The 25,173-nt window shown below is 42.4% G+C and overlaps 2 protein-coding genes across 3 annotated transcripts in view; both read left to right on the forward strand.

Moving 5' to 3' along the window:
- Positions 1-14,617, forward strand: part of SCARB2 (scavenger receptor class B member 2) — a 68,806-nt gene extending 54,189 nt beyond the window's left edge. Inside the window, exons 7-12 of the mRNA XM_082653983.1 lie at positions 667-836; positions 3,994-4,112; positions 5,514-5,587; positions 6,943-6,994; positions 10,022-10,180; positions 11,669-14,617. Coding sequence (XP_082510109.1) covers positions 667-836; positions 3,994-4,112; positions 5,514-5,587; positions 6,943-6,994; positions 10,022-10,180; positions 11,669-11,707 — 613 coding nt within the window. The 3' untranslated portion in view covers positions 11,708-14,617. The remainder of the gene's footprint in view (positions 1-666; positions 837-3,993; positions 4,113-5,513; positions 5,588-6,942; positions 6,995-10,021; positions 10,181-11,668) is intronic.
- Positions 14,618-18,620: 4,003 nt separating this feature from the next.
- NUP54 (nucleoporin 54) overlaps positions 18,621-25,173 on the forward strand; it is a 37,387-nt gene continuing 30,834 nt past the window's right edge. The window contains exons 1-3 of one of the 2 annotated variants that reach the window (XM_082653219.1): positions 18,621-18,731; positions 22,788-22,871; positions 23,297-23,446. In XM_082653219.1, coding sequence (XP_082509345.1) covers positions 18,665-18,731; positions 22,788-22,871; positions 23,297-23,446 — 301 coding nt within the window. In that variant the 5' untranslated portion in view covers positions 18,621-18,664. The remainder of the gene's footprint in view (positions 18,732-22,787; positions 22,872-23,296; positions 23,447-25,173) is intronic. The other variant, XM_082653220.1, reaches the window with a different exon arrangement.

Raw genomic sequence — 25,173 nt, forward strand, 5'->3', positions numbered from 1 at the left:
CTAGGGCTTCCCTGGTGGCGCGGTGGTTGAGAGTCTGCCTGCCGATGCAGGGGACACGGGTTCGTGCCCCGGTCCGGGAGGATCCCACATGCCGCGGAGCGGCTGGGCCCGTGAGCCATGGCCGCTGAGCCTGCGCATCCGGAGCCTGTGCTCCGGAACGGGAGAGGCCACGGCAGTGAGAGGCCCGCGTACCGCAAAAAAAAAAAAAGTATATATTCTAATCAAGTATCTGTCTAATGGGGCACTTTTCCAGGCCTGCAGAATCTACCGGGCCACACGCTTTGCCAACTCTTCAGCTTTCGCTTTGCCTCTGCCTCACCCTGGCATGTGTCCATGCTAGTCTAGGCGACTCATTTCTTTCAGCACAAATATCCATTCTAACTCATTTTCTTGATTTTCTACCCCACGTTATGTTTTTTTCTAAGTCTTGTTAAGATGTTAGCATAGCTGCTGCCTCTTAAACATCTTTCATTATAATCTGTCTCCTACTTTATTACACATTCAATGGGTTGAGCTCCTTTCAAGCTTTCTTTTGCCTCTTCATTTTCCACTTATCCTGTAAGCTTTTAGCCACGTTATACCCAAGAACGGTTGCCTAACTCACTGGTACGGGCAGATCATGCTGATGGGAGCTCACATTGACTTTTTATTCTTACCTCCTAACAGGTCAGTATATATAACTTTCAGTGACTTTGAGAGCGTACAAGGACTGCCTGCCTTGAGGTTTAAGGTGCCTGCAGAAATATTAGCCAATACCTCAGACAACGCTGGCTTCTGTATACCTAAAGGAAACTGCCTGGGCTCAGGAGTTTTGAATGTCAGCGTCTGCAAGAACGGTAAGAACTCAGAGAGGGGACATGGGCAGGAGGGTCTGGATGCAGGATTGGTGTTCTTCAACAGAGAATGTTGTCAGCCCAATAGAAAGGCGATTTTGACCTTTCAAGAATAACATTTTGGGACTTCCCTGGTGGCACAGTGGTTGAGAGTCTGCCTGCCGATGCAGGGGACATGGGTTCGTGCCCCGGTCCGGGAAGATCCCACATGCCGCGGAGCGGCTAGGCCCGTGAGCCATGGCCGCTGAGCCTGTGCGTCCAGAGCCTGTGCTCCGCAATGGGAGAGGCCACAACAGTGAGAGGCCCGCGTACCGAAAAAAAAAAAAAGAATAACATTTTGTCAGAAACAGACTCACAGACATAGAAAACAGACTTACGGTTACCAAGGGGGAAAGCAGAGGGCAGAAATTAGGAGTTTGGGATTAGCAGATACAAATTACTATATATAAAATAAAATAGAACAAGGTTCTACTGTATAGCACAGGGAACTGTATTCAATATCTTATAATAACCTATAAAGGAAGAGAATCTGAAAAAAGTATATATATATATATATATGTGTGTGTGTGTGTGTGTAACTGAATCACTTTGCTGTACACCAGAAACGAACACAGCCTTGTAAATCAACTGCAATTAAAAAAAAAAAAAAGTTTTGTAACATGGCTATAGCATAGTTTTCTTTTAAAAAAAGCATTGGCTTTCCTGTAATGATTTTTATTCCTAGATTGCCGTGTTATGTTTTTCCTGGGAAGTAGTTTAAGAGTTTGTTTTTCTTTTTCTTGAAACCAGTCCAGGGCCAGTGTTTCTTAATGTCTGAGCTAATCTGCTCCTTTCCGTGAATGAGGTGGAATGATCAGGGGTGCAGCTGACAGAAACATTTTTTTCATCACGAGGACCAGTTTTTGCAATCATATGCTGCATAATATTCACAATAGCCTTGCTAGATAGACAGCCAGTAGCCTCTGTTCATAACTGTGGAAACCAGGGCTCAGAGAAGGAAAGGGATTTTTATAAAATCCTTACCTCTGAGCAAATTCCTGCTAGAACTTAGGGTCTTCTCATATTTGTACTGCGATCTTTCTGAGGCTACAATTCTTGTTTAACGTTTCTCTTGAGAAACTCTGTAACTCCTTTCTCTTGATTAAAGTTGTACTTTTTTCCTGAATGATGTGCTAACTTTTGCCCCCGTGTCCATTTGGTTTGAAAATCTCCTTTTGGGATAACCCTCCCTTTCCTTGTCTGATGGGGTCACGGCTCCCAAGCCTGGCCTCAGAACTGTCTGGAGAATCATTAAAAACATCTGTCCCAGGGCCCACCTGCTAGCACCCCAGAATCTGTAGTTTTAATGAACTTCAGGTGATTCTCATGAAGGTGGTACCTGCAAGATTGGGAACTGCTGTTCTGGGGAACACACACCCCTGACCTAGAGATCAGACCTCTCCTGCTGGCTTACTGGGGGATGGTCCTGAAATGGCACCTGCCCAATCAACCCATGTTTCTGTGGTTCAAGGCACACATGTAGACACATTTTTCTTGTTGTTTTGTTAACAGTCTGCTTCCTCAAGAAGTTGATGTCAGAACCAACAGAAGGATTCTACTTTGCAACAGTCATTCCTCTTGCTATAATCCTTTTCCTCTTGCCTGTTCTGTGTTCCCAGATGTGGACTGAAATATTACCCTTCAGGACTATCCTCAAGTGTTTTGCATTCCCCAGGGGAACATTCTGGCTAGTGGGATGAGTGAGCGTTCTGGAGTCAGGGGGATCTGGGATTGACTTCTGTTTGTTAGCAAATTGGCCACGTTGCTGAAGGAGGGTTCCAGACAGCAGTTTTCTCATCTGTAAAATGGGGGTGATTATAACTTCCTTGGAGGGTTGTGTGAAGTTTAGAGATAATGTATGTAAAACACTCAGGACAGTGTCTGGCCCTTATTAAGTCCTTAACAGATCTTTAAAAATACATTTTAAAGGTCAGTATAGGAAATTCCCTGGCGGTCCAGTGGTTAGGACTCTGCCCACTCACTGCTGAGGGCCTGGGTTCCATCCCTGGTCAGGGAGCTAAGATCTCACAAGCCACGTGGTGCAGCCAAAAAAATCAATAAATAAAGGTCAGTGTAGGTCACAAAGAAGGAAATCATGTCTTCGTGAAACTGTGTAGCAGCAGAGAGCAGAACTGTGTGTATGACAAGTGAGGTGTCTGAGCCATGGGCTGGAGGATATGTGAGCAGACTTAAACTACTTGCCGTTAAGCTAATTTCTCCCAAAATGTCTTTTCCTGGCAGCAGTTATTGAGTCCCTCTCCTCTTTTCAAGAGCAAAATCTATCAATAGAATAGGTTTCCTTTAATAACTTGCTTCTCTATGTGTTCCTTAAAATGAATAGGAAATTTTTTAAAAAAAAAAAAAAAGGAAGAAAAAAAACACAGTGTCTTCCTGTGGGCAGACCTTGATCTAGTCAGAGGCTGCAGATGGCAGGACCAGGCAAAGTCTTAAAAAAAATTCTACATTGGGAATTCCCTGGCGGTCCAGTGGTTAGGGCTCCGCACGTTCACTGCTGAGGGCCGGGGTTCAATCCCTGGTCGGGGAACTAAGATGCCGCAAGATGCCTATTTTGGGTAAAACATAAACAGGAAAGCAGAAAAATAAGGGGGAAAAAAGTCCATGTACTGGTAGAGAATTACAGTTGAAACAAGTGCTTTAAAATGAGTCGTCCCTTATTCGATCAGAATTCTGCCTCCATCGCCTGAAAGCTGGATGTCTTGGGGAAATTTTATAACTTCTCTGAACCTCCCTTTCCTCAAATGCAAAAGGAAGGAAATAGTTCTAACTTCATAGGACTGCTGGGAGCGTTAATTAAAATAATGTGTGTAAAGCATTTGTCTATTATAGGTTCAGCAAATGTTTGTTGAAGAATAAATGATTTAGCCAGGACTTCATATTCTGATATAAAATAATGTAGGGGTAAAAGAGATGTCAGAACATGAAGTATAAATCCCTAGCTAAGAGATGTAGGATATACTTTTAGCCTGCCCCTCTCCCCAATCCAACTTTTCTGTGTATAGCTTTCCCCCTACTGAGGAACTGGATTTGTGGTCAGGAACTTTATATTCATCTTAGACTTTTAAGAACCTCACCATTCATTTCTGTTTTCCTCAAAATGCAGGTGCACCTATTATTATGTCTTTCCCACACTTCTACCAAGCAGATGAGAAGTTTGTTTCTGCCATAGAAGGCATGCACCCAAATAAGGACTATCATGAGACATTTGTGGACATTAATCCTGTGAGTACACACGTCTTCTTGGTTAAAAAACATACATTTTATTCTGTCTATACGGTGTTCACCAGCTTAGCCCTGGGTACTCTTGAGAAGTGTATTGTCTTCCTTCCATTCACATATTCAAGTGGAGGGAGCTCAGCTCAGTGTGATGTGATGCAGAGTCTCATAGCCCTGTAATTAGAAGGCTGAGTTGTATTGAGCTAATACGCAGAAATATTGGCAAACCCACTTTAACAAAAAAGCAACAGTGAAAGTCCCATCATTGGAAACAACTGGAATCGGACCCAGGTAACCTGGTCAGTCTTCTGTTGCCAAAAGACTGGACCTGAACATACACGTATTCCTCTCACTGGGCCACAGATCAGCAGGGTGAAGACATTCTGCTGCCAGGAACGTTTTGGTTGAAATTTAAATGTATATATATTAGCTTCAGTCACTTTTGGCAAAACTCTTTATACAGGTGCTTTTGAGAGTTATTATATGACATCATTAATTTAAAAAGCATCAAATATATACATACTCTAATCCCGTATTCATAGAGGAGAAAACCTAAAAACCATGTTGAAAGGATGTATCATTTCACAATGTGAGAACCTTTCACTGTAGGGACTGAATTAAAGGTGAGATATCTTCATTCTTGGGATTTTGAGCACATGCATGGAACAGTCACAGAAGAGCCAGCACATTCTTTGAGCACAGCGACTTATGGGCATTTCAACCATTAGCTACACTCATTGCATTCATATTTGAGAAATCGGTGCTCTTATCGTTTTGTGAATAAGATCAGGTGTGGTTTTCTCCCTTTTCTCTCTTAGCCATCTGTCAGCTCCTTGTCAGTAGCCAAACCGCTTGTCACCAGGGTGAGGCACAACCCCACCTGCTTGGTGCAGAAGGTGGCGTGGCCATGGGAGGACAATGCTGCGTCTGTCCTCCGGGCTCTGTTGGGTGGGCCTGGCCACAGGTGGGCACCATTCTCTGGCTGTGACCACATCCTCCTTGTAGCACTCTGTCCCTCTGCCTGGAAACCCAGAGCCGACAGGGTATCTGCTGGATCTCCTTCCTGCCCGTGTCCTCTAGGGCTTTGCTATTCAAAGCGACAGCATCCTGCTCAATCTCAGGCCCCACCCCAGACCTACCAAATCAGAATCTGCATTTTAATAAGGTGCCCAAGGACTCGCATGCATAGTCAAGTGTGAGAAACATTGGTCTACCAGGCACCTAACACAATCCACAGTTCTCATTCTGTCCTGGGGAACAGTTTTCCCTCGTCCCGCTCTGCCTAGCACATGTGGCAGTGGCCGCCCTGTTTATCAGAACCACCCAGAAACGGTGCTCTATCGACAGAAACTGTGTGTGTGGTTTTAATAAATCCTAACGTTTTCTTTCTACTTCTCTGATTCACAGTTGACTGGAATTATCCTAAGAGCAGCCAAGAGGTTCCAAATCAACGTTTATGTCAAAAAATTAGACGACTTTATGTAAGTTTCGCTTGTTTCTGCAGAGGCAGAGGGTGGTTTTGCTGCATTGACTTTCTGGTGGGGTTGATGTCGAGAGGGGTACAGCCCACTTCTAAGTCTGTTCACCCTGCCCTTCAGGGATGAGGTACGATCAGCATTGTCATGGGCAGCGTGGGTCTTGGAAGTTACTTATTTTACTTAACCAAACACTTATAGAATGCTTTCCATGGATCAACCATTATTCTAAGTAGTTTACATACATTAACTCATTTGTTCCTCACAATAACCCTGTATTACCCCCTTTTACAGATGAAGAAACTGAGGCCCAGCGTCTGCTCTTACCCACCCTGCTAAGCATTTCCCTCACCAGGACTCTGGCTGCCTCCCTCCCTCCCTTTCTTTCCACTGCTCCCACCCAGGCCAGCCACAAACCCTCCCGTGGATGGTGAAATACTCTCTGGAGTCCAGTGTACCCACACTCCATCTGCTTAATTAGAATTCTCGAGTATAATCTCCTGCTCAGACTTTTCAGTGGTAATTGAGAAAATGACTTCATTCAATGTTGAATGAAAAAGCAGAATGCAAAACTGTAATACATATCTATACTATATCTATATTTATCTAATCTTTCTGTCTGCCTATCTATCATTCAAACTTGGTTGGCTCCCCCCATAAAATTTGCCAGGTTTAAGCACATGTGTTTGGGATCTTTCTAGAAAGCAAATGTGATTTGTAAGGATGCATTTTGTGTGTGTATTTCTGAGGGAGTATAATTTAGTAGTTACAATCTAGAGCCTTAGAATCAAAGTGGAATTCCAATCCTAGCTCCACCACTTCCTCATGGTGGTCCTGGGCAAATTACTCCGAGCTACTATCTCCTTGTCTTAAACCTGGGACAGTAATACCTACTGCATTGGGACTACCATGAGAATTAAGTGAGATAATGTTCCCAAGACACCTGGTACAGAGCTGGTGCATAGTAAATGCTCAGTAAGTGATTGCTCCAGGCTCTTGTAAAGACAATACTGAGTAGCCTGATTATAAAACATTCTGAGGAATGACAGCATTGTTCTGCTGGAACCTCCCCTCCAATAACTCTTGGGAGTATGGTAATCATTTTGATGAATTTACTTTTGGCATCTTGTGTTTTGGTTAAACACACTTTACATAAATATGCAACACTTTGAATTGTTAGACTGTTTGTGATCTAACTGCTGATTATTAGGTGTTTGCAGATATAATAAGAGGTCTGCATAAATTCCAGGTAATTTAATGAAATAACTGGGCTGGCATTTTCATATAAACTTGTCTCGCCAGGCCAGTGTGCCATCCTAATGAGGATGTCTATAAAATAGTCTCTTTTTTTGTGTTTGTAGTGAAACGGGAAATATTAGAACCCTGGTTTTCCCAGTGATGTATATCAATGAGGTAAGTCCTGGGAGGGAGCCACAGGTACGTTTTACCTGTGGAAGCTTGGGGAACTTCCTACTTCTGCGATTGTAGCTATGTGTAATTTAAGATGTGAGAAAGGGGCAAAGGTGATTTTTTTTTTTTTTTTTTTTGCGGTACGCGGGCCTCTCACTGCTGTGGCCTCTCCCGTTGTGGAGCACAGGCTCCGGACGCGCAGGCTCAGCGGCCATGGCTCACGGGCCCAGCCGCTCCGCGGCATGTGGGATCTTCCCAGACCGGGGCACGAACCCACGTCCCCTGCATCGGCAGGCGAACTCTCAACCACTGTGCCACCAGGGAAGCCCAAGTTGATTTTTAAAAACCTGTTTGTCCTCAGAAAATTTCTGTTTATATGTTTACATGAATCTTCCTGTGTCTGAGATTTGAAAACGACAGAAAGAAATTTCCCTTGTCAAGAACATTATTTGGGTGAAACTTCTTTCTGGGAAGCTGGTTATGTAAGAAACAAAATGCAAAGGTAATTAGTTTACCGTTCATTAGTTGAGGAGAAAAAGAATAAAAAAGAGCGTGGGGTGCTTGAGAAATGATTAAATAAAATGTGATACCTGCCCATTAATTGCAGTGATACGTGGGTGCCTTATTCTTCATCATAGCATAGAGTCTTTTCTACTTTCTGGTTCCTGTCTTAGTTCAAACAAGAGGAGTTTCTCTTGAGAAATATTTCTTTCACAGTGTACCCACAGAAATGTTATCCCTAATTGTTAGGCATAAATTGAAGTTCTGTAAAGCATATTCTGAAAGCTCATGAAACATCCACTATTTAAGACACCTGTGATAAATTCTTTTCTGAATCACATATCACATTTACTGTAGTTATACCTCCTCAATTTCCCTTCTCTCTTTCACCCAGTTTTGAGGGGAAACTTGCAGAATTTTCCCCCTCAAATTCATGATCGGCTGGCTTCCATTGTTAACAGCAACAGTTGTTAAAGTTTCATGATTTTTCTCTCTTCCCTGAAAATATTTGTTCTTTGTAGAAGATTTAGTAACAAAGATTAGCAAGGAAAGGGAAAGTTCAAATGACTTCTCGCAAAACCTGAGCCAGACTGATAAATTGTTTTATTTTTAATTAATTAATTAGTTTATTTTTGGCTGTGTTGGGTCTTATTTGCTGCGCGGGCTTTCTCTAGTTGCAGTGAGAGGGGGCTACTCTTCATTGCGGTGCGCGGGCCTCTCATTGCAGTGGCCTCTCTTGTTGTGGAGCACGGACTCTAGGTGTGCCGGCTTCAGTAGTTGTGGCTCACGGGCTCCAGAGCGGAGGAAGCTCAGAAGTTGTGGCACACGAGCTTAGTTGCTCCGCGGCATGTGGGATCTTCCTGGACCAGGGCTCGAACCTGTGTCCCCTGCACTGGCAGGTGGATTCTTAACCACTGAGCCACCGGGGAAGCCCCTGATAAATTGTTTTTAACTTGCTTTATTTTCCTCAGCAATACGTCGTAAAATTTTTTTTCCAAAACAACTTTGTAAAATAAAATTTGATGTTTCACATTTTGTAAAAGTAACGTGCTCTTTATAGAACTCAGGAGATTAAAAATTGTATTTAAAAAGTGAACTGCTTGATAAGCAAGCCCATCCCTCAGAGAAAAGTGCAATTGACATCTGCTTATGTTGCCTCAGTATTTTTCTGGTTTTGATATTACATAGTTGAGACCATACGGTAGATACGGTTTTATATCCTTTTTCAACTTAGCATTGTATTGGTAGCCACATTGATAAACTTTTGAAGGGTTTGTGATTACAGTTCTAAGACAAGGCTTTTATTGTTTCATAGGAAGAATTCAGGCAGTATTTACCATTTATAGGACCTATTTGCAGTTGCTCCTGGGTCATTACGGTTATTGTTTGTGGGGAGAGCCATGGAAGGAGGGCTTTTTGAAAGTGTGGAAGGGCCCTGTTCTGCCAGCTTACATTCATTGTTGCACCATATTTGAAGTCCCCTCCACCTTAACTTCTGCTTTGACTTTTTGTTAAAGACTAGATTGAGTCCAGGGAATGATGGAGTGAAACCTCGTGCTTTTACTCCCTCCCAGAAAGAACTTGACTTTTCTCTTCTCTAGAAAAGGAAAACATTAGACCTGGAAGTGACCTTGGAGACTGCTCTCCCACCCCTTTCCTTCCAGAGGCGGAGACTCTGACCATGATGGGCCTTCATCTGCAAATTGAGCAGATGAATTAAGCCCATTCATTAATTAAGCCCAAAGTCCCAGTTGTTGCTAATAATTTTTATAGAATTAAGTTCTTCAGATACCTCACAGTTTAAGGTGATAATACTTTTGCCCTTAGTTATCTGGAATTCTGGTTAGCCTCAAGACTTCCCTGAACACTTTCTGTCTAGACCTCTGGTCCCGATCAGTATAGATCCAACCAAGAGAGAAATGATGCTTTCCACATACCATTATTGGAATATTGCATTCATTCATTCATCTAATCAAGAGACATTAATTGAGCACCTACTGTGTTTCAGGCGCTATACCCAGTGTTTAGTTGACTGAAATAAAAGTCTTGCCTTCAGGAACCTCACAGTCAGGAGGAGACAAACAAGTAAACACACAGTTATAATGCAGAATGTGGAGACAGTGATGGAAGATTTTAGAATGTGAGATGGAAGCGCAGAAAAGGGGCCTTGAACCAGGCCAAAGGAGACTTCTGGAAGGAAGTTATGCTGAGTTGGATTTTGAAGGGTGACATGGAGTTGTCTGATACAAAAGAAAAGCTGATATTATCTCAGTATTTCTGAATACTTTCCCCCTCCTTTTTGCCACCAATTTTGAGTAAAACATGTCTTCAGGAGAAAAGAGACATCAGTGAATAAGTGCCCCCTCTGGTTATTCTAACTTATAAAAGGAGTTTCAGTATCTCTGGTTTGCTAACCGGAGGACATACCCAAATTGTGTTTAATGGTTTGGAGGAAAGATAGAGCAAAAAACTTTACACCCTGGATATTCAGTAATCAAGGGAATACTATTTTCTTGCTCCTCCTCGCAGAGTGTTCTCATTGATAAAGAGACTGCAAGTCGACTGAAGTCTGTGATTAACACTACTCAGATCATCACCAACATACCCTACATTATCATGGCGCTGGGTGTGTTCTTTGGTCTGATCTTCACCTGGCTCGCGTGCAGAGGACAGGGATCCATGGACGAGGTGAGCAGTGGCTGGAGGAATGTCTCCCTTACTGAATAACGTTCCTTGAGGACTTCAGCTGTGCTTCACTGAAGGGCTGTCAGCGGGCTTATTAGGGTGGATTCTGAGGTTTTATGCTGGGCACAGTGATTTCATGGTTATATTACTGCTGGGCCAAATGAGAGGCAAGGGAAGTGTGTCAAGGTGGAGGGGTGATAGAATGGTATTTTCCAGTATTTCAGGCTTTCTTGGTAGGAATGGAACCCCTGGGAGAAAGCATTGTGTCTTTGCAAGTAACCTGAAAAAAAGAGGAAGAATATAAAACAGCTAGGCACCCGGGCTTTCTTGTCAGACTGCCCAGGTTCAAATCCCAGTTTGGCCACTTAATAGCTGTGTGACCCCAGAAACTGTGCCTTGGTTTCTCTATCTGTAAAATGGGATGATAATTGAGCCCCGCTTACGAGTTTTTTGTGAGGATTTGATGATATTTTAAACATAAAGCACTTGGCCCAGTGTAAGTATTTAGTAAGAGCTCAATAAATATTAGTTATATGACAAAATAGCTCCATAATTATAGAGCAAGGCAGCCAGAGATCTGCTTGGAAAGAATCCCTGGTTTATCAGAAGATACCTACCACTGAGTCGTCATTGCATAATAAATGATGGGCACAGGGGAGTAGTTCCTCTCCTGGAGGGGTGGGAACAGCCCCAAATGGGTGGGATAAGTGGTTAGGTTGGCTTCCCTAAGTGACCAGCAGGCCAACCCAGGGGTCTTAACACCTTCAATGAGCCCTTCTTAAATTCTCACCAGCCTCTCTGTTTGCAACAAAGGCTTTTTTTTTCCCTCTCTTCACTGCCTCCATTATGTATCTGAGGCAAATGTGACATAGGAAATGAAATAGGCTGAAACCATTTAAATCCTATAAGCTCAGATTTCCCTGTCTTCTGCGTGCTTCCAGTATGCCTTTCAACCCATGCCCATCACATTAGCGTGAATTAGGTGTGAGACAACGATTTTTCCATTTCTATCCATGGATTGATCTTACAGTCAATGTAAGATGGATTGTACTGTCACTGAGCTTTTCATAGGCACAGATGAAAGCCCACGTAAATATTATGACTGTTCCTACAATTAGCCATCTTCACATATCCAACAGGCAAGCATTACTGAGCACCCATCACCTATGACACATTGTTCTCTGATGGGCCTCCAACTGAAGGAGAGAAATTCAATAGGGTGTGATGAGGATTATGGTCCAGGTCAACACAAGGAGAAGGGTTCTGGTCCAGTGTCAGGGTAGGGGTGTCAGAGCAGGCCTCCTGGAGAGGATTAGGGCTGAATGTTAAAGAAACAGCAAGAGGAAGCAGGCCAAGAGAAGAGAAGGTGATTGGGATGACAGTTTTCCCATCAGTTTCCCCTCCTTGCACCCCTCTCTCCACTTTTCACATCTGGGGAGAAGTTGGTCACGTGATCTCCTAACCTCGCTGTCCTCTCTCACCTGGTCTCAGGGAACTGCAGACGAAAGAGCACCTCTCATACGAACCTAAGCTAACCATGGGCTGCGCCTGGGGAAGGAAGCGTGCGAGCTGTCGTGACCTGGACCACGACAGTGGGGCAACTGTCTGCATCCTCACAGGCTTGTCAACTGGTGCGAGAGGGAGGAGACCCCGTGCCTGCGTGTGTTCAGCACCTTCTGGCAGAGGTTCAAGAACAGGCTGACCTGGTTGGCCATCAGGATCCTGTGGTCCCTGACAAATTGTTTTTCATGTGTCTAGCAAGTATTTAATAAACTCTGGTATAGTAATTTTTTTGTTGTTGGGTGCTGGTAGCTCCAGAATTTTGTGACCACTGTCGTGGTTATAATGTCTGTGCCTCACTTGTTAACACTACTTGGTCTAACCTTATTCACTACTCTTCATTCACCAAACTTTGTGCTCAAAATACATAAATACTATTTGATGTTGTATTCCTCCATTCATTTCATCCACAAAACAGAAGTAAATAAGATTTGGGGATGCAGGGTAAAATGGTAAGCCTCATTCGATATCATTCAAATGCATCTAATATCCTCTTTTGAAAAGGTGCATATTGCATTTCTTTTCTTTTTTTTTTTTTTTTTTTTTTTTGCTGTACGCGGGCCTCTCACTGTTGTGGCCTCTCCCGCTGCAGAGCACAGGCTACGGACGCGCAGGCCCAGCGGCCATGGCTCACGGGCCCAGCCGCTCCATAGCATGTGGGATCTTCCCAGACCGGGGCACTAACCCGTGTCCCCTGCATCGGCAGGTGGACTCTCAACCCCTGCGCCACCAGGGATGCCCCATATTGCATTTCTTGCTAATCTTCAGTTCATAATTCCTCCAGGAAAATAATTCAGACAGCTTTCATACAGGGTAGGAATCAAGCAGGGAAGGGGTTTGTGGAGGTGGTACCCGTGAGCTGATAGTGACAAGCACCTGAGGATTTTTGACTTGTACTTTTGTGAATTGAGAGAATGCATAAATGATGTTGGTGAGGACAAGTACAGATATTTCATATAGAATAGAATGCTAGTTATGACATTTGTGGGTAGTTTATTATTTTTTTAGTCCAAATGATCTTGATGTGGAAAGATGTTTCTGGGAGAAGGTAATCAGTAACTGATTTTTTTCCCCAATCACCCTTGCCAAATGTGACTGTTACAATACAATTATAATACTACTGAGTGATTATTTGTAAAATGATTTATAAATGTAGGAAATCCATCTCTCCACAGCCTAAGTTACACTTAAATTTCAGGAAGTCTGACTATACTAAAGAGACATTTCTTCTAGGGCAGTCTTCTTGGTAACTTTGAAATTGTTTTTATAAATTGTTCTTTTCTCAGATTCAGTTCCTTCTGATGTTTTGTGGCTCACTATCACTCACTGAATAGAGAAAAATGTGCCCTACACTTCCTGTGACAATCATTTTGCTGACAGAGTGATGGTGTTTTAAAATATTGCACAGGAAGTGCATTTAAGAAAAGTCCCTTGGGACCAGAAGCAGAGCCACCTCTCTGCAGAAGACCTCTTGGCTTTCAGTGTAACCTAAGTCAGGATTGGGAACCATCAGCTGTCACAGAATTCAAGCATATTTAAGGGCAGTTTCTTTGATTCTCAACGTTCACTGTTCATTTTTGATTGAGAAACCTGTACAGTTAATATGGCAAAGTGCACAGATAATGTCTTAACAACTGAATCATTCTGCAGGATTTTTTGTTTAAAACTGGGTTTCAGTGTAAGCAAATGAAAGAAAAAAAGCCACAGTTTCACAAATACAACTTCTGATCCCTGTATGGAGGTAATAAATCATTTCGTTTCCTTGCCTCAATTTTCCTACTCTCTACCCTAAAGCAATTTGTAATGTTTCCCTTTTTGAAGGGGCAGTTCATTAAACTCTCAATTTCTCTATAAATTAAGATAGAACCTATAGATACCCCAAATCACCGAAATGTGAAAAGCTAAATTGAAGATATTTTGTCTTCAATAATGCCAAATATCTAGATTTTTAAAAATTTATCAGTATTTAACTAGATAATTGGCACATCTTATTCTGTTATGCACCCATTTATTCACATTAATAAAACTGATAAGTCAGTGCGTACCCATTGATTCATTCTCTTACCAGAATATAATCATCTGTGAGGAAGAAATTTTTAAACACTATGAGTGATAATATTACAGTTAATGATGTACACCTTTTGATTGAATCCCACACAGTCAGGGAGGCCAAAAGCATAATATTTTCCTATGATTCTTAATAGTTACTTGGCTTAAAAATCACATTTGATATTTTCCTTCTGAAAAATCTGTGGCAAACCCATACACTGCAGTCAAGATTATAGACTGGTTAAGAAGAATGAATGTACCTATTTGGTTTTAGGTTGAAATAACAAACAGTTCCTCATGGTCATTTTTGTGGAGCTATTATCCTAGAAAGGTCCCCAAAAGCTTTGTGATTGCCACAATCAAAGAATACGGTGTCCTGTACTATGATACTCAGTTTAGGAGAAACCAAACAGAGAGAGGTTACCTCACTTCTCTCAGGGAAAATCAGGAGTTGAACACAGGACAGGAGATGGTCTTTGCCACATTCAGCTCCAGGCTTTTCCCACTAGACTTTATTCTAGAAAGCTCACTAATGGTCAGGCAGACCAAGTACTACACAACTAACCTTTATCGGGGTTTTTACTTAAGAGAGGCTAATTTTTTATTTCAGTTGCTCAAGATAAGAGTTCTGTAAAAGGTGCCTGCCATCCTTGGCCCTCTGGGCATTATCACTAGGATTAATTGCTTGTGGCTATTAAAGAGAATGCGGAGCAGAATGTTCTTCCTATAGTTTATACCGCTGGTTCCTTTCATGTGATTCTTGACATGTTTATTTCTACCCTTAATGCAATGAAATATTTCACTAATAAAAAAACTTTCTATGAAATTGCACTGGAAATTGTATGTTATGTCATCAGATGTCCAGTGGTCTGTGGAGTTTCATTTGAAAGATTCTCTCTGCCCTCCTGACGGACTCAGGCCTGAGTCACACCCTTGGGCCACCTCTGATTTCAGCTCAGCTGCAGTTACAGCCAGCCTGACAAGCCCCACTTCAAGAAGGTCCCACACTGTGCTCTTCTACCTCAGAGCTTTCTCCAGAGCCCCGGAAGCCCCTCAGGAGCATGGGGGTTAATACTCCTATGTATTGACGCTCAATCAAAGGGGGCAAGAGTCAGCTGACAAAGGTGCCAGTCCTCAGAGGGACAGTTCTCAGGCTCATTCTACTTGGTTCCTCAGCTAGGGTTGCCCACACTGGAAACTGCTTCCTATCATCATTTCTTCATCCCCTGTCTCACTCTACCCGCCCCCTCACTGCTGCTTCCAACCAAATAATCTACCTGCACTAACATCCTTATTCGGGTCTGCTTCCAGGTAAACGCAAAGTGAAATGCAGACAAGTCCACCCAGAGGGCTCAGCAGGATCAGAGAGCTGTTGGAGAAATACCAGACCTTTGTTTCTGTGGACATTTGGACTGAAGTTATTAGTCCAAAAGTTTAGATTACCTTTAAAACCTTTCCCATCCCAATAATATTGCAACTTATTTCTGAAGTCAGAGCAAATCCAGATCAATCATAAAATATTTAGTTCAGTGTTACAAATGTCCTTATGTATTAAGGACACTTGAACCTCAGCATAAGTGCTTCCTAGGAATCCCAAATCTGCTTCACTGGCTCCTGTCACAGGAGAAGCTCCTTGTTTGATCATAAATGTAAACTTTCAACTAAGTTTCATGACGCTCTGGGAACCTGACTCGGAGTTGAGGGAAGGCTTGCCCAAGGAAGTAACATTTAACTGAGACTGAAGAATAGGTGTTAATGAGGCAAAGCGAAGCATTTCAGACAGAGGTAGCAGGAGGTGCCCAGGAACATGTTACAAGCGACTGAGAAAATATTTGGCTGGGATTCAGAGAAGGAAGAAGAATAGTGGGTGATGAGGCTGAAGAGAAAGGCAGCCTTATTGAGCCATGTCAAAGGTTTTGGTCCTTTTCAAGGCAAACGGGAAGCCATTGAAGTATTGTGAACTGGGTTGTTGGTCAGAGTGTGTGTGTGTGTGTGTGTGTGTGTGTGTGTGTGTGTGTGTGTGTGTAGGGGGGCTGGAATGGGAGATACAACAGGTTTGTTTAGAAAGACTCACTCTAGCTGCAGGGTGAATAAATTGGAAGAGAGTCAACGTGGATGAAGGGAGGTCAGTTAGGAGGCTGTTGTGTTAGGTGGTTCCTTTAGGGTCCCCACTGGATCTTGTCTGGGTGTCATGCACTAGCCTGCAGGGTGAATTCCACAAAGCCACATACATAGCATAGGTCAAGTAATGGCTTTAATGGGGAAAAACAAAATTCTGGAAAAAGGAAGGCACTGACCCTCCATCTTCCTGTCATCCCATGGTGAGGCAAGCTGAGGGCCAGGGCACTGTTTGATCTCAGTGCAGAGGGCAGACTCCTTCTAGTCCACCTTTTTATAGGGCGAAGTATTGTCAATGGAGGAATACACAAGCAACTGAACAAGGGGCAGTTTGGACTTGGGCTGCCCATGGAACGTTGCAACCTCCACTGCTGGGGTGAAGAAGACACCAGTTACGTGGGACATAAGGTTGGGTGCAGCCCCTTCCCCTCCCCGAGGAGAAGGGGGAACCCCCAGCCACAGCTAGCTCATTTGCCAGACAACCTAGAATGAATCTTGCTCATTGCACTGCGGTAGTCTAGGTAGGAGCTGGCAAACTTTTTTTCTGTAAAGGGCCACTTAGAAAATAGTTTTGGCTTCGCAAGCCTCTCTGTCGCAACTACTCAACCCTGTACTTGTAGCATGAAAGCAGTCCTAGACAACATGTAAGCAAATGCATATGTCTGTGTTCCAACGAAACTGTGGACAAAATAGGCAGCAGCCCACATTTGGCTCATGGGCTGTCTGCTGATCCCTGGTCTAGGCAAGAGATTACGGAAATTTGAATCAGGAAGATGGCAGTGGAAGTGAAATATTTTAGAAATATTTAAAAGATAAAATATATAGGACTTGGAGATGAAAATGGGAAAGGCAAGGGAGAGAAACATGTCGAGGAAATCATTCATTCATTCCACGGTACTGAATAAGGGCCTATCATGTGGGTGGGCGCTCTGCTAGCACCAGGGACACCGCCAGTAAATAAAACAAAGTTTGCTGCCCTCATGGAGCTAACATTAAATGGGGGCTGGGGGGCAATAAATAGGTGGTGGTAATAAGAATATTAAAGCAGCCAGTGACAGGAGTGGGATGTGCAATTTTAGAAAGGGTGATCAGGGATGGCTTCCTACTGAAGAAATAGTCATCCATTCTTTTCCATCTGAGATCGTTCTCCCCTTCCATCCATAATTTCTGTGATTTGGCTCAGCTGCTGCTGCTTCTTTCTCGCAGGCTCTCTTGAGGGCTGTCTCCTCTGGTCTAATTACTGATGCTCAGCTGCATCTTCTCACTTGATCCTCTCTCCCTGACAATCTCATTGGCACCCAGGCTTCAATTACACCCTAACATGGGCCTCTCTGTTCCACCTCAGTCCCACATATCCAAGCGCCAGCTGGATATCCTCAGCCAGGTTGTCCTCAAATCCAGTAAGTAAAGAAAGGAACTCATTTTTTCTTGTCTCCCTCCCAAATTCCAATGACATCACAGTGTACAAGCCAGGAACCAGGGACCCTTGCTAGACTCTTCTTTGCCTGCCGCTCCACACCCCATCAATCATCAAGTCCACCTGCTCCCCAGTCTTCATTCCTGCTGTCCTCATCCGTATATCAGCGTTCTCACTGGGACTTCTGCAATGACCACTATTAGCATTATTTAATTGTATGAGTACGTAACCCATTTACATTTTCAAAAACTAAACGGGCTTTATACTGCAAAGTCCTCCCTCCACCCATCTTCTTGCCACCCAATTCATCTTCTCAGAGGCAACCGATGTTATTCATTTTAAAAATGTATCTTTCCAGGAATATTTCATACAAATACATGTAATTACATATTCTAGCCCTCTTTTTTTTCCCACCCAAATTGTAGCATTTAGAACACATATAGTGTTCTAAATTGTGTTTATATAATTTACCTTTGAGATCTTTCTTTTCAGTACATAAAGAGCTTTACTTGGCTGAATAGTATTCCTTTGTATGAATGCAACTATTTAAGCAAAACACTGTTTCCTATCATTTGTTATTATAAATAAGGCTGTAACCTATAACCTTATATTCCATTAATTTTGCCAAATCATTTACAAGATAAATTCCTAGAAGTAGCATTGCTAGGTCCAAAGACAATTTTAATTTCGATAAACACAATGACTTTGTTTTTATTTTTATTCAAGTTACAGAAGCACATAGATTTAAGAAGCAAATAATTCTACAAAGTGTCTACCAAGAATTCTACAAAACAAAAACCAAAAAACCTAAATGGACATCATTCTCAGAGGCACTTCTTTTAGCCTTCTTCTTTTTTCTTTCTTTCTTTCTTCTTCTTTTCCCCACCATTACCCCATGACTTTAAGTGACATGCTGCTTCGTGAATTTTCGGTTTTAGTGTTATCCACTGTCTCTCCACTATGGAGAATAAGGATTTAGCTTTCTTTCCTACCCTGTCTTCATTGGACACTGGTATTCAGCCTGCTGCACATCTTTTCCAAGGGGCCTCCCTAAAGCAAGTTTTTAAGGGCTCTCAGGCGGCACGCCACGGCGAGCTTCCCAGAATCTCACATTGGTTGCGACGCTCCACACCACGTGAATCCACTGACCCCCGGAAGCAAGCCAGGCCGGGGGCGTTCCCTCTCCACGCTCCACCCCCTACGCCTTTCAGGCGTTCCGGCTTCTTAGGCTAGGCCAGAAAAGAGGCGGAACTCCGAGATGCGGGTGTGGTTTCCCACCGGATCGAAGAGCGGAGTGCACCGAGTGCCGCGGGAGCAGCACCCAGGTCCCCTGCTCCCGCGACATGGCCTTCAACTTTGGGGCTCCCTCGGGCACCTCTGGTACAGCTGCAGCCACCGCGGCCCCCGCGGGTGAGTGAGTCCCCCAGACCTTCTCCCGGGGAGGAGGGAAGGCCTTTGGTCCAGCCCTTCGGTCCGAGACTCTTCGGCTTGGGGATCCTGGGGTCTCCTGCCCGCGCGGAGACTTTAGGGGCTTCGGTAAAGGGCGGGCGGCAGCAGAGCGGGCGGAGGCGGCTCCTGAGGAGGCCGCGGGGAGAATGGAGGCCCAACCCGGAGCTCGCGCGCTGCGGGTGGGTCGCCGCAGGGCCCTCTCCTCCTAGGGCTCGTTTCCCGCCGCCTGGGAGTCGGACTCGGAGAGACCGGAGGCGGCTTCTCTCACCCTTTGCCGGAGACCCATCCTTCCCTCCCCAACTCTACTCACCCCTCCCCACCTCAGCGTCCGGGACGGGCGCGAACGCTCGCTTGGTTCCCGCCGCTGGGCTCGGCGAGGACAGGGCTGGGGAGCCTTGGGCGCTGCTCTGCGGCTCCCTCGGCCCTGGCCCCTTCGGTTCTTGCTGCGGGACTACACGCTCCTGTCCTCCTTCCCGTCCCCGCCTCCTCGGCTTTCTTAACTCGTTTGGAGCAAAGTCAGGGTTTGTCTTTGTTCACTTCTTTGAAACCTCCTGCAAACTCTTCTAATCCTTACCTTGCTTTCTTTTCTTTTCTTCTTTCTTCTTCCCCCCCTCCCCCTTTTAAAATTCTGTTTGTTTCTTTGCCTACACGCCTATCAGGATTTGGTGGGCTTGAGACTGCCAACTCCACCGCCAGTGGGTTTAATTTTGGGGGTTTCGGATTAACTGCTAATCCTGCAGTGAACTTTAATATTGGGAATTTCGGTGTTTCTACTACCTCGGCGACTCCGTTCAATTTTGGTAACAGTCTGGCAAGTGCAGGTAGATATGCGGGTCGTCTGTGTAACGAATGTTGGGAGCTGGAGTCCAAGAATATTTTGTGGTTCCAGAGTTTGGGAAAGAACAGCGACTTGTCTAACAAGGAAAGGAAATTCATTTCCTAATGTCGAGTCAAAAACATTTGTACCAACTTTTGACACTCTTAAAAGATTTGGTTTGGGGAAGTCTTGCAAGTTGTAAAGTTCCTTTGTTAAATTTGCATTTAATTGAACAGAATATACCTTCCAAGTGATAAGTATTTGGAATGGATTTTTATTTTGAGTAGAATATATCTTCCAAATTATTAGATATCTCTTTCGAAGTATAAGCTCAACAGTCAGGCCCCTTTTCCTGGAATTCTTGGACTCCTGCAGTCATTTTTTTCCATTTTTCCTGCATCTTTCATTGGAATTTCATTTGATTGTCCTTGTGTTTCCTGAGAGAAACAAGTCTTATACGAACAGCAGCAACCTGTCTTGTTTTTAACCTGTACGATAATAATAATGTGTTTCTTTGGCCAACTGAGCAGATTAGGATACATTTCTATAAGATAACGCAATTATAGAAAGAATCCCCAGTTCTTTACTGGAATTTTTGAGAAATGATCAGAGAGAGCAATTTAATTTATTGTCAGATAGCATTAGCTTCTAAAAGATAGGCTAGATGTCTTTGTACTCAAAAAGGTAATTATGAAGATTCTGGTATCTATATGGATTGTTTGAAGCTCGTTGGAAATTCTGCAAAACACAAACTATAACGTGTGCGTGTGTGTGTACATATATATATATATATATATATATATAAATTTAAAATAGGTCTATGTGTACCTTGCATACAGTGACCCTATAGAAAAGCCTTGCTCCTCAGCTGCTCGTATATGAATTTATTATTCATATTCTCTTACATATGCCACTTATGCCCATGCCAATTATATGCATTTGGTAAGCATGATTTATTCCCTACGACATACTTGGGAAGTCTGGCATTTTGTGCAGTTACTTGTTACTGCAGTGTGAATATGACCTTGGCAATCTGATTCGAAAACGTTTTGAAGAATACTTGAAGTTCCAAAGATTAAACAATCCGTTATCACTAAGGTATATTTAAAGTGATCACATATCACTGTTGTTTGGTATGTTTACTTTTCCCTGTTTGCTTAAAATTGGCACTGGGTAGAACAGAAACATTATTTTGAAGTTTGTGTTTCCGACCAAACCCACCCAGCTCATAATTCAACAGTAATAAATAAACCTGTTGGTATTTGCTTGATTTCATGTTCATTTGGAGTTATCACTGTGAAGTTTTGAGTTGTGATAATATAACTGTTTTAACTACTTTTATGTATGTTTATGTATGTTGATCAACTTCAGCAAAAGGCTGATTGAAATTCTTGTTTACTTTTTTATTTTATATCCTTGCAGATCCATTTTTACTTATAAACATTTTCACATTATGGAGCATGTTAAGATACCAGTGTTTTTATTGTATAGCCAATTCAGAATATATCTTAGTTTTTCTGTGAAAATTAGAAGTAATGAAAAAGATTAGGAACAATGTTCAGTACTTTAGGTGATTTTTATCAAAATGTTTACAGTTTTCAGTACTGCAGTAGAACCTACAAGTAAATAGAGTATTTGGTTGTGCCTGCATGCAACATGTAGTCTATTCTTTTTTTTTTTTTTTTTTTTTTTTTTTTGCGGTACGCGGGCCTCTCACTGTTGTGGCCTCTCCCGTCGCGGAGCACAGGCTCCGGACGCGCAGGCCCAGCGGCCACGGCTCACAGACCCAGCCGCTCCGCGGCATGTGGGATCCTCCCGGACCGGGGCACGAACCCATGTCCCCTGCATCGGCAGGCGGACTCTCAACCACTGCGCCACCAGGGAAGCCCTGTAGTCTATTCTTGAGTAATTTTCCAAGTCAGAGTCATATGATGACTGTCAGTGGGTTGGGTTTTTTTCCTTCTTGTATCTTTTATGTTATAATATTGATGAATCTCTGTCTCTTATGCCAGAAATATATGAGACTAAAAGTTAGAATCCCAGAGAGTCTGCAGCATAACTCAGCACTAATGGTTCAGACATTTGTCTTAAAAGTCTTTTTTGACACCACATTGGTGATCAGGTAAAGACTGACAGTAAGGGGAAAAAAGCCATTGTGTATTGGCCGGAATTCCATTCCATTCATATGTCAGCTTCGATATGGTTAAGATTAATTTCGTCTCTAGATTTATCTGAAAGTGAAATTTGTGTATCTGTCACTGTTGTGGCGCAGAGCCCTGTGATAGCTCTGCTCTCCTTGCCAGCCACTGCTGCCTTGTGATTTTTTTTCCCCCTTATCTCTTCAAGAAACACATTCTTGTTTACATACCAATATAAGAGTCGGTATATTGGTATGTTTCATTTGAAAAGTTGCTCAGTCTTGATGGAGACTAAGTAGAAATATAAGCTAAAGTAGAGTATAAATTAATTCACCGAAGCCAGGGTTGCAAACTGGCAGCAGTCTGCCAGTATGATCTGTTTGTCACACTGTTTTAAAAATATTTGAATTCGTTGCAAAAAAATAAATTGACTTCAGGTTTAAAATTGTGTAAATTTCACACAGAAAATCTAGATTTTCTATTTCTTGGGAAAAATGGGAATATATAACACTACTAAACTACTGCTACTAAATTCTAAAGCCCGCACACTACTAAATTCTCCTGCAGCAGTAATTTGCTGGAATTTAGGAACTGCTGCCATTTAAAAAAAACTGTTCACACTGATCCCTTCTGGCAGTCAATAAACACCTAGTCTGTTTCATTCATGAATGTTATCAGCCTGTATCTTGTAGGCATTTGAGTTTGCAACCCCTGCTGTAAAAGTACACAGTCATTTTAGCCTTAACGCTATAACGCTATGACAATAGGCTTATTAACATGTTTACTCAGCTGTAGCTTAATCACCTCTTTAGTTGAAAGGTATATATTGCACTGTGGTATTTCTACTTTAAATACTTAGTAGCTCATTTCTCGCAACATATTGACTTCTTGATTAGTAGTATAGTTTTTTAAAAATTGACGTTAAAGTAGAGAAAGGAAAAGTTAGACCAATATATTTTGTCTTTATGTGGAGCAATTGCTTATCATGTAATTTGAAAAGGAAATTACCTCATGTATACAAAAGATTCTTCCTTGCTATTTTATTTATCCTTTTTTAATTAGGTGGGTTTAGTGGATTTGGGACACCGTCTACAACAGCAGGTTCTGCATTCAGCTTTTCTGCTCCATCTAACACGGGCACTACTGGTAAGAGGACATCTTTTTTTTTAATTTTATATTTTTGTGGCTGTGTTGGGTCCTCGTTGCTGCGTGCAGGCTTTCTCTGGTTGTAGCAAGCTGGGGTTACTCTTCGTTGCCCTGTGCGGGCTTCTCGTTGCGGTGGCTTCTCGTTGCAGAGCACAGGCTCTAGAGCGCGGGCTCAATAGTTGTGGCTCGCGGGCTCTAGAGCGCAGGCTCAGTAGTTGCGGCGCACGGGCTTAGTTGCTCCGCGGCATGTGGGATCTTCCTGGACTAGGGCTCGAACCCGTGTCCCCTGCATTGGCAGGCGGATTCTTAACCACTGCGCCACAAGGGCAGCCCAAGAGGACATCTTATATCATTTGTAGAAGCAAATAAGCTACAAGTCAGCTTTCTTTTTTTTACCTTAAACAATTTAAATTTTTCATTCAAAGGACTCTTCGGTGGTGCTCAGAACAAAGGTTTTGGATTTGGCACTGGCTTTGGCACAACAGCTGGAACTAGTACTGGTTTAGGTACTGGTTTGGGAACTGGACTTGGATTTGGAGGATTTCATTCACAGCAGCAGCAGCAGCAACAAACTAGTAAGTATAAGAGGTTTTCATTTTCAGATATAAAGCCATAACAATGTAGGCAACATTGTTGAGTGCACTGTTCAAAACACTTTAGTGGATATCTTTTTTTTTTTTGGAGGAATTATAAAGTATTCCAAAAGCTACTTCTTGTGTTTATATATGATGATAGCACCTGGCAAAGAAACAGATTGGCATGAGATTCTGATTATAAGGCCTCTGTGTTTAGTATCATTCCTTTAAAACTTTTGTTGTTGTTGATAAAAATAACACAAATATAGAAAGTGGCACAGAGGTACAGCTTCGTGAATTGTATATAAGATGAACGCCACTGTAACCACTGCCCATGTCAGGAGGTAGACCCTGGCCAGCCACTTCAGAAGCCCTCCAGGTTTCCCTCCTAGTCACTTCCCCATCAGAGGAAATATAGTTTTGCCTTTTGTGTTGATCACTTCCTTACTTTTCTTTATGGTTTTGTCTTGTATTGTTTAGTTTCATTTGTCTTAAATCTCTGTAAGTTCCCCTTTTAGCTCTTTCTTTTTTATTTATTTTTCAATTTGTTGAAGAAATCAGATCATTTGTCCTGTAGAAGTTGTCAGTCAGAACTTTACTGATTGCATTCCTATTGTATAGTTAGCATATCCCTTTGTATAGTTAGCATATCCCTTTGTCCTCTGTATTTCTTGTAAATTGGGTTGAATCTAGGGGCTTATTTATGTTGATAGTTCAGTTTTTTGTTTGTTTGCAAGACTACTTTATAGGTAGTGATGTATTTTTATCAAGAGGCATGTAATGTCTGATTCTCTCTATTTTTTGTGATGTTAGCAGCAGCCATTGGTGATCATTACCTAGATCCATTAATTCATTGGGGGTTGTAAAATGGTATTATTCCAACCGTCTGATTCCGTTTTCATTTATTTGTTGAAATACTTCTATAAAGAGAAACTTTACCTCATCCACTATTTGGTTGATTCTTTCCCTTTATTCTTAGCTTTCAAAATAAAGAGTTTGTTCCCTATCATTCTCCAAAGGTAACCAATTTTTTTTTTTTATGTCAGGAACTCAAGTATTTAAATTATTTGATATTTTTCAGTCCATCGCAGTTTTCCATATTGATGTTTAAATTGTTCCATCTTTGGCCAGTGTAAGCTTCTTCAGGTTGATTCCCAGGTCCTTTCAGACAAGTGTAGAATTACTCTTTGATAGCTTCCTTACTAGCTGGTGTGGCAGTATGTTCCAGGGTTATCTTGTATGGATTAGTTTATTTAATTATCACAAGAACTCTATGAAATAGAACTCTTGTTACCTCCATTTTATAGGTGAAGAGAGGTAACTGAGAAAATTGTGACTTTTCTATATATCTTCCAAGATGTAGTATAGGAACATAAATTCAAGTTCCTTGACTTCCTTTGTAATGCTCCTTTTGCTTTTCCATAGTTTGCTACCTCTTAAAACCACTTTTGTTTCATTTTTCTTAGGTAAGTTGATTGATTGGCTGCAATTCACCCTACTCAGTCATTGAAGATTACTAACATATTAAACATGAATTTCAAGAATTATCTAACCAATAGGATGAAGATAATAGAATTATTCTTTCTGGTGTTACAATTATATCTTTCTTACTGTCCTTCTGCAACAATACAAAGTTTGATGGAAATCCAAGTAGTTAAGGAGAAGAAAGGAAAAGTGAAGTTTTTTCTTTGTATCTTGACATAAAGTCTCTTCAACTATAAGTTATT

Source organism: Grampus griseus, assembly GCF_964374135.1.
Source record: "Grampus griseus genome assembly, chromosome: 4".
In the NCBI taxonomy this organism is placed as follows: domain Eukaryota; kingdom Metazoa; phylum Chordata; class Mammalia; order Artiodactyla; family Delphinidae; genus Grampus; species Grampus griseus.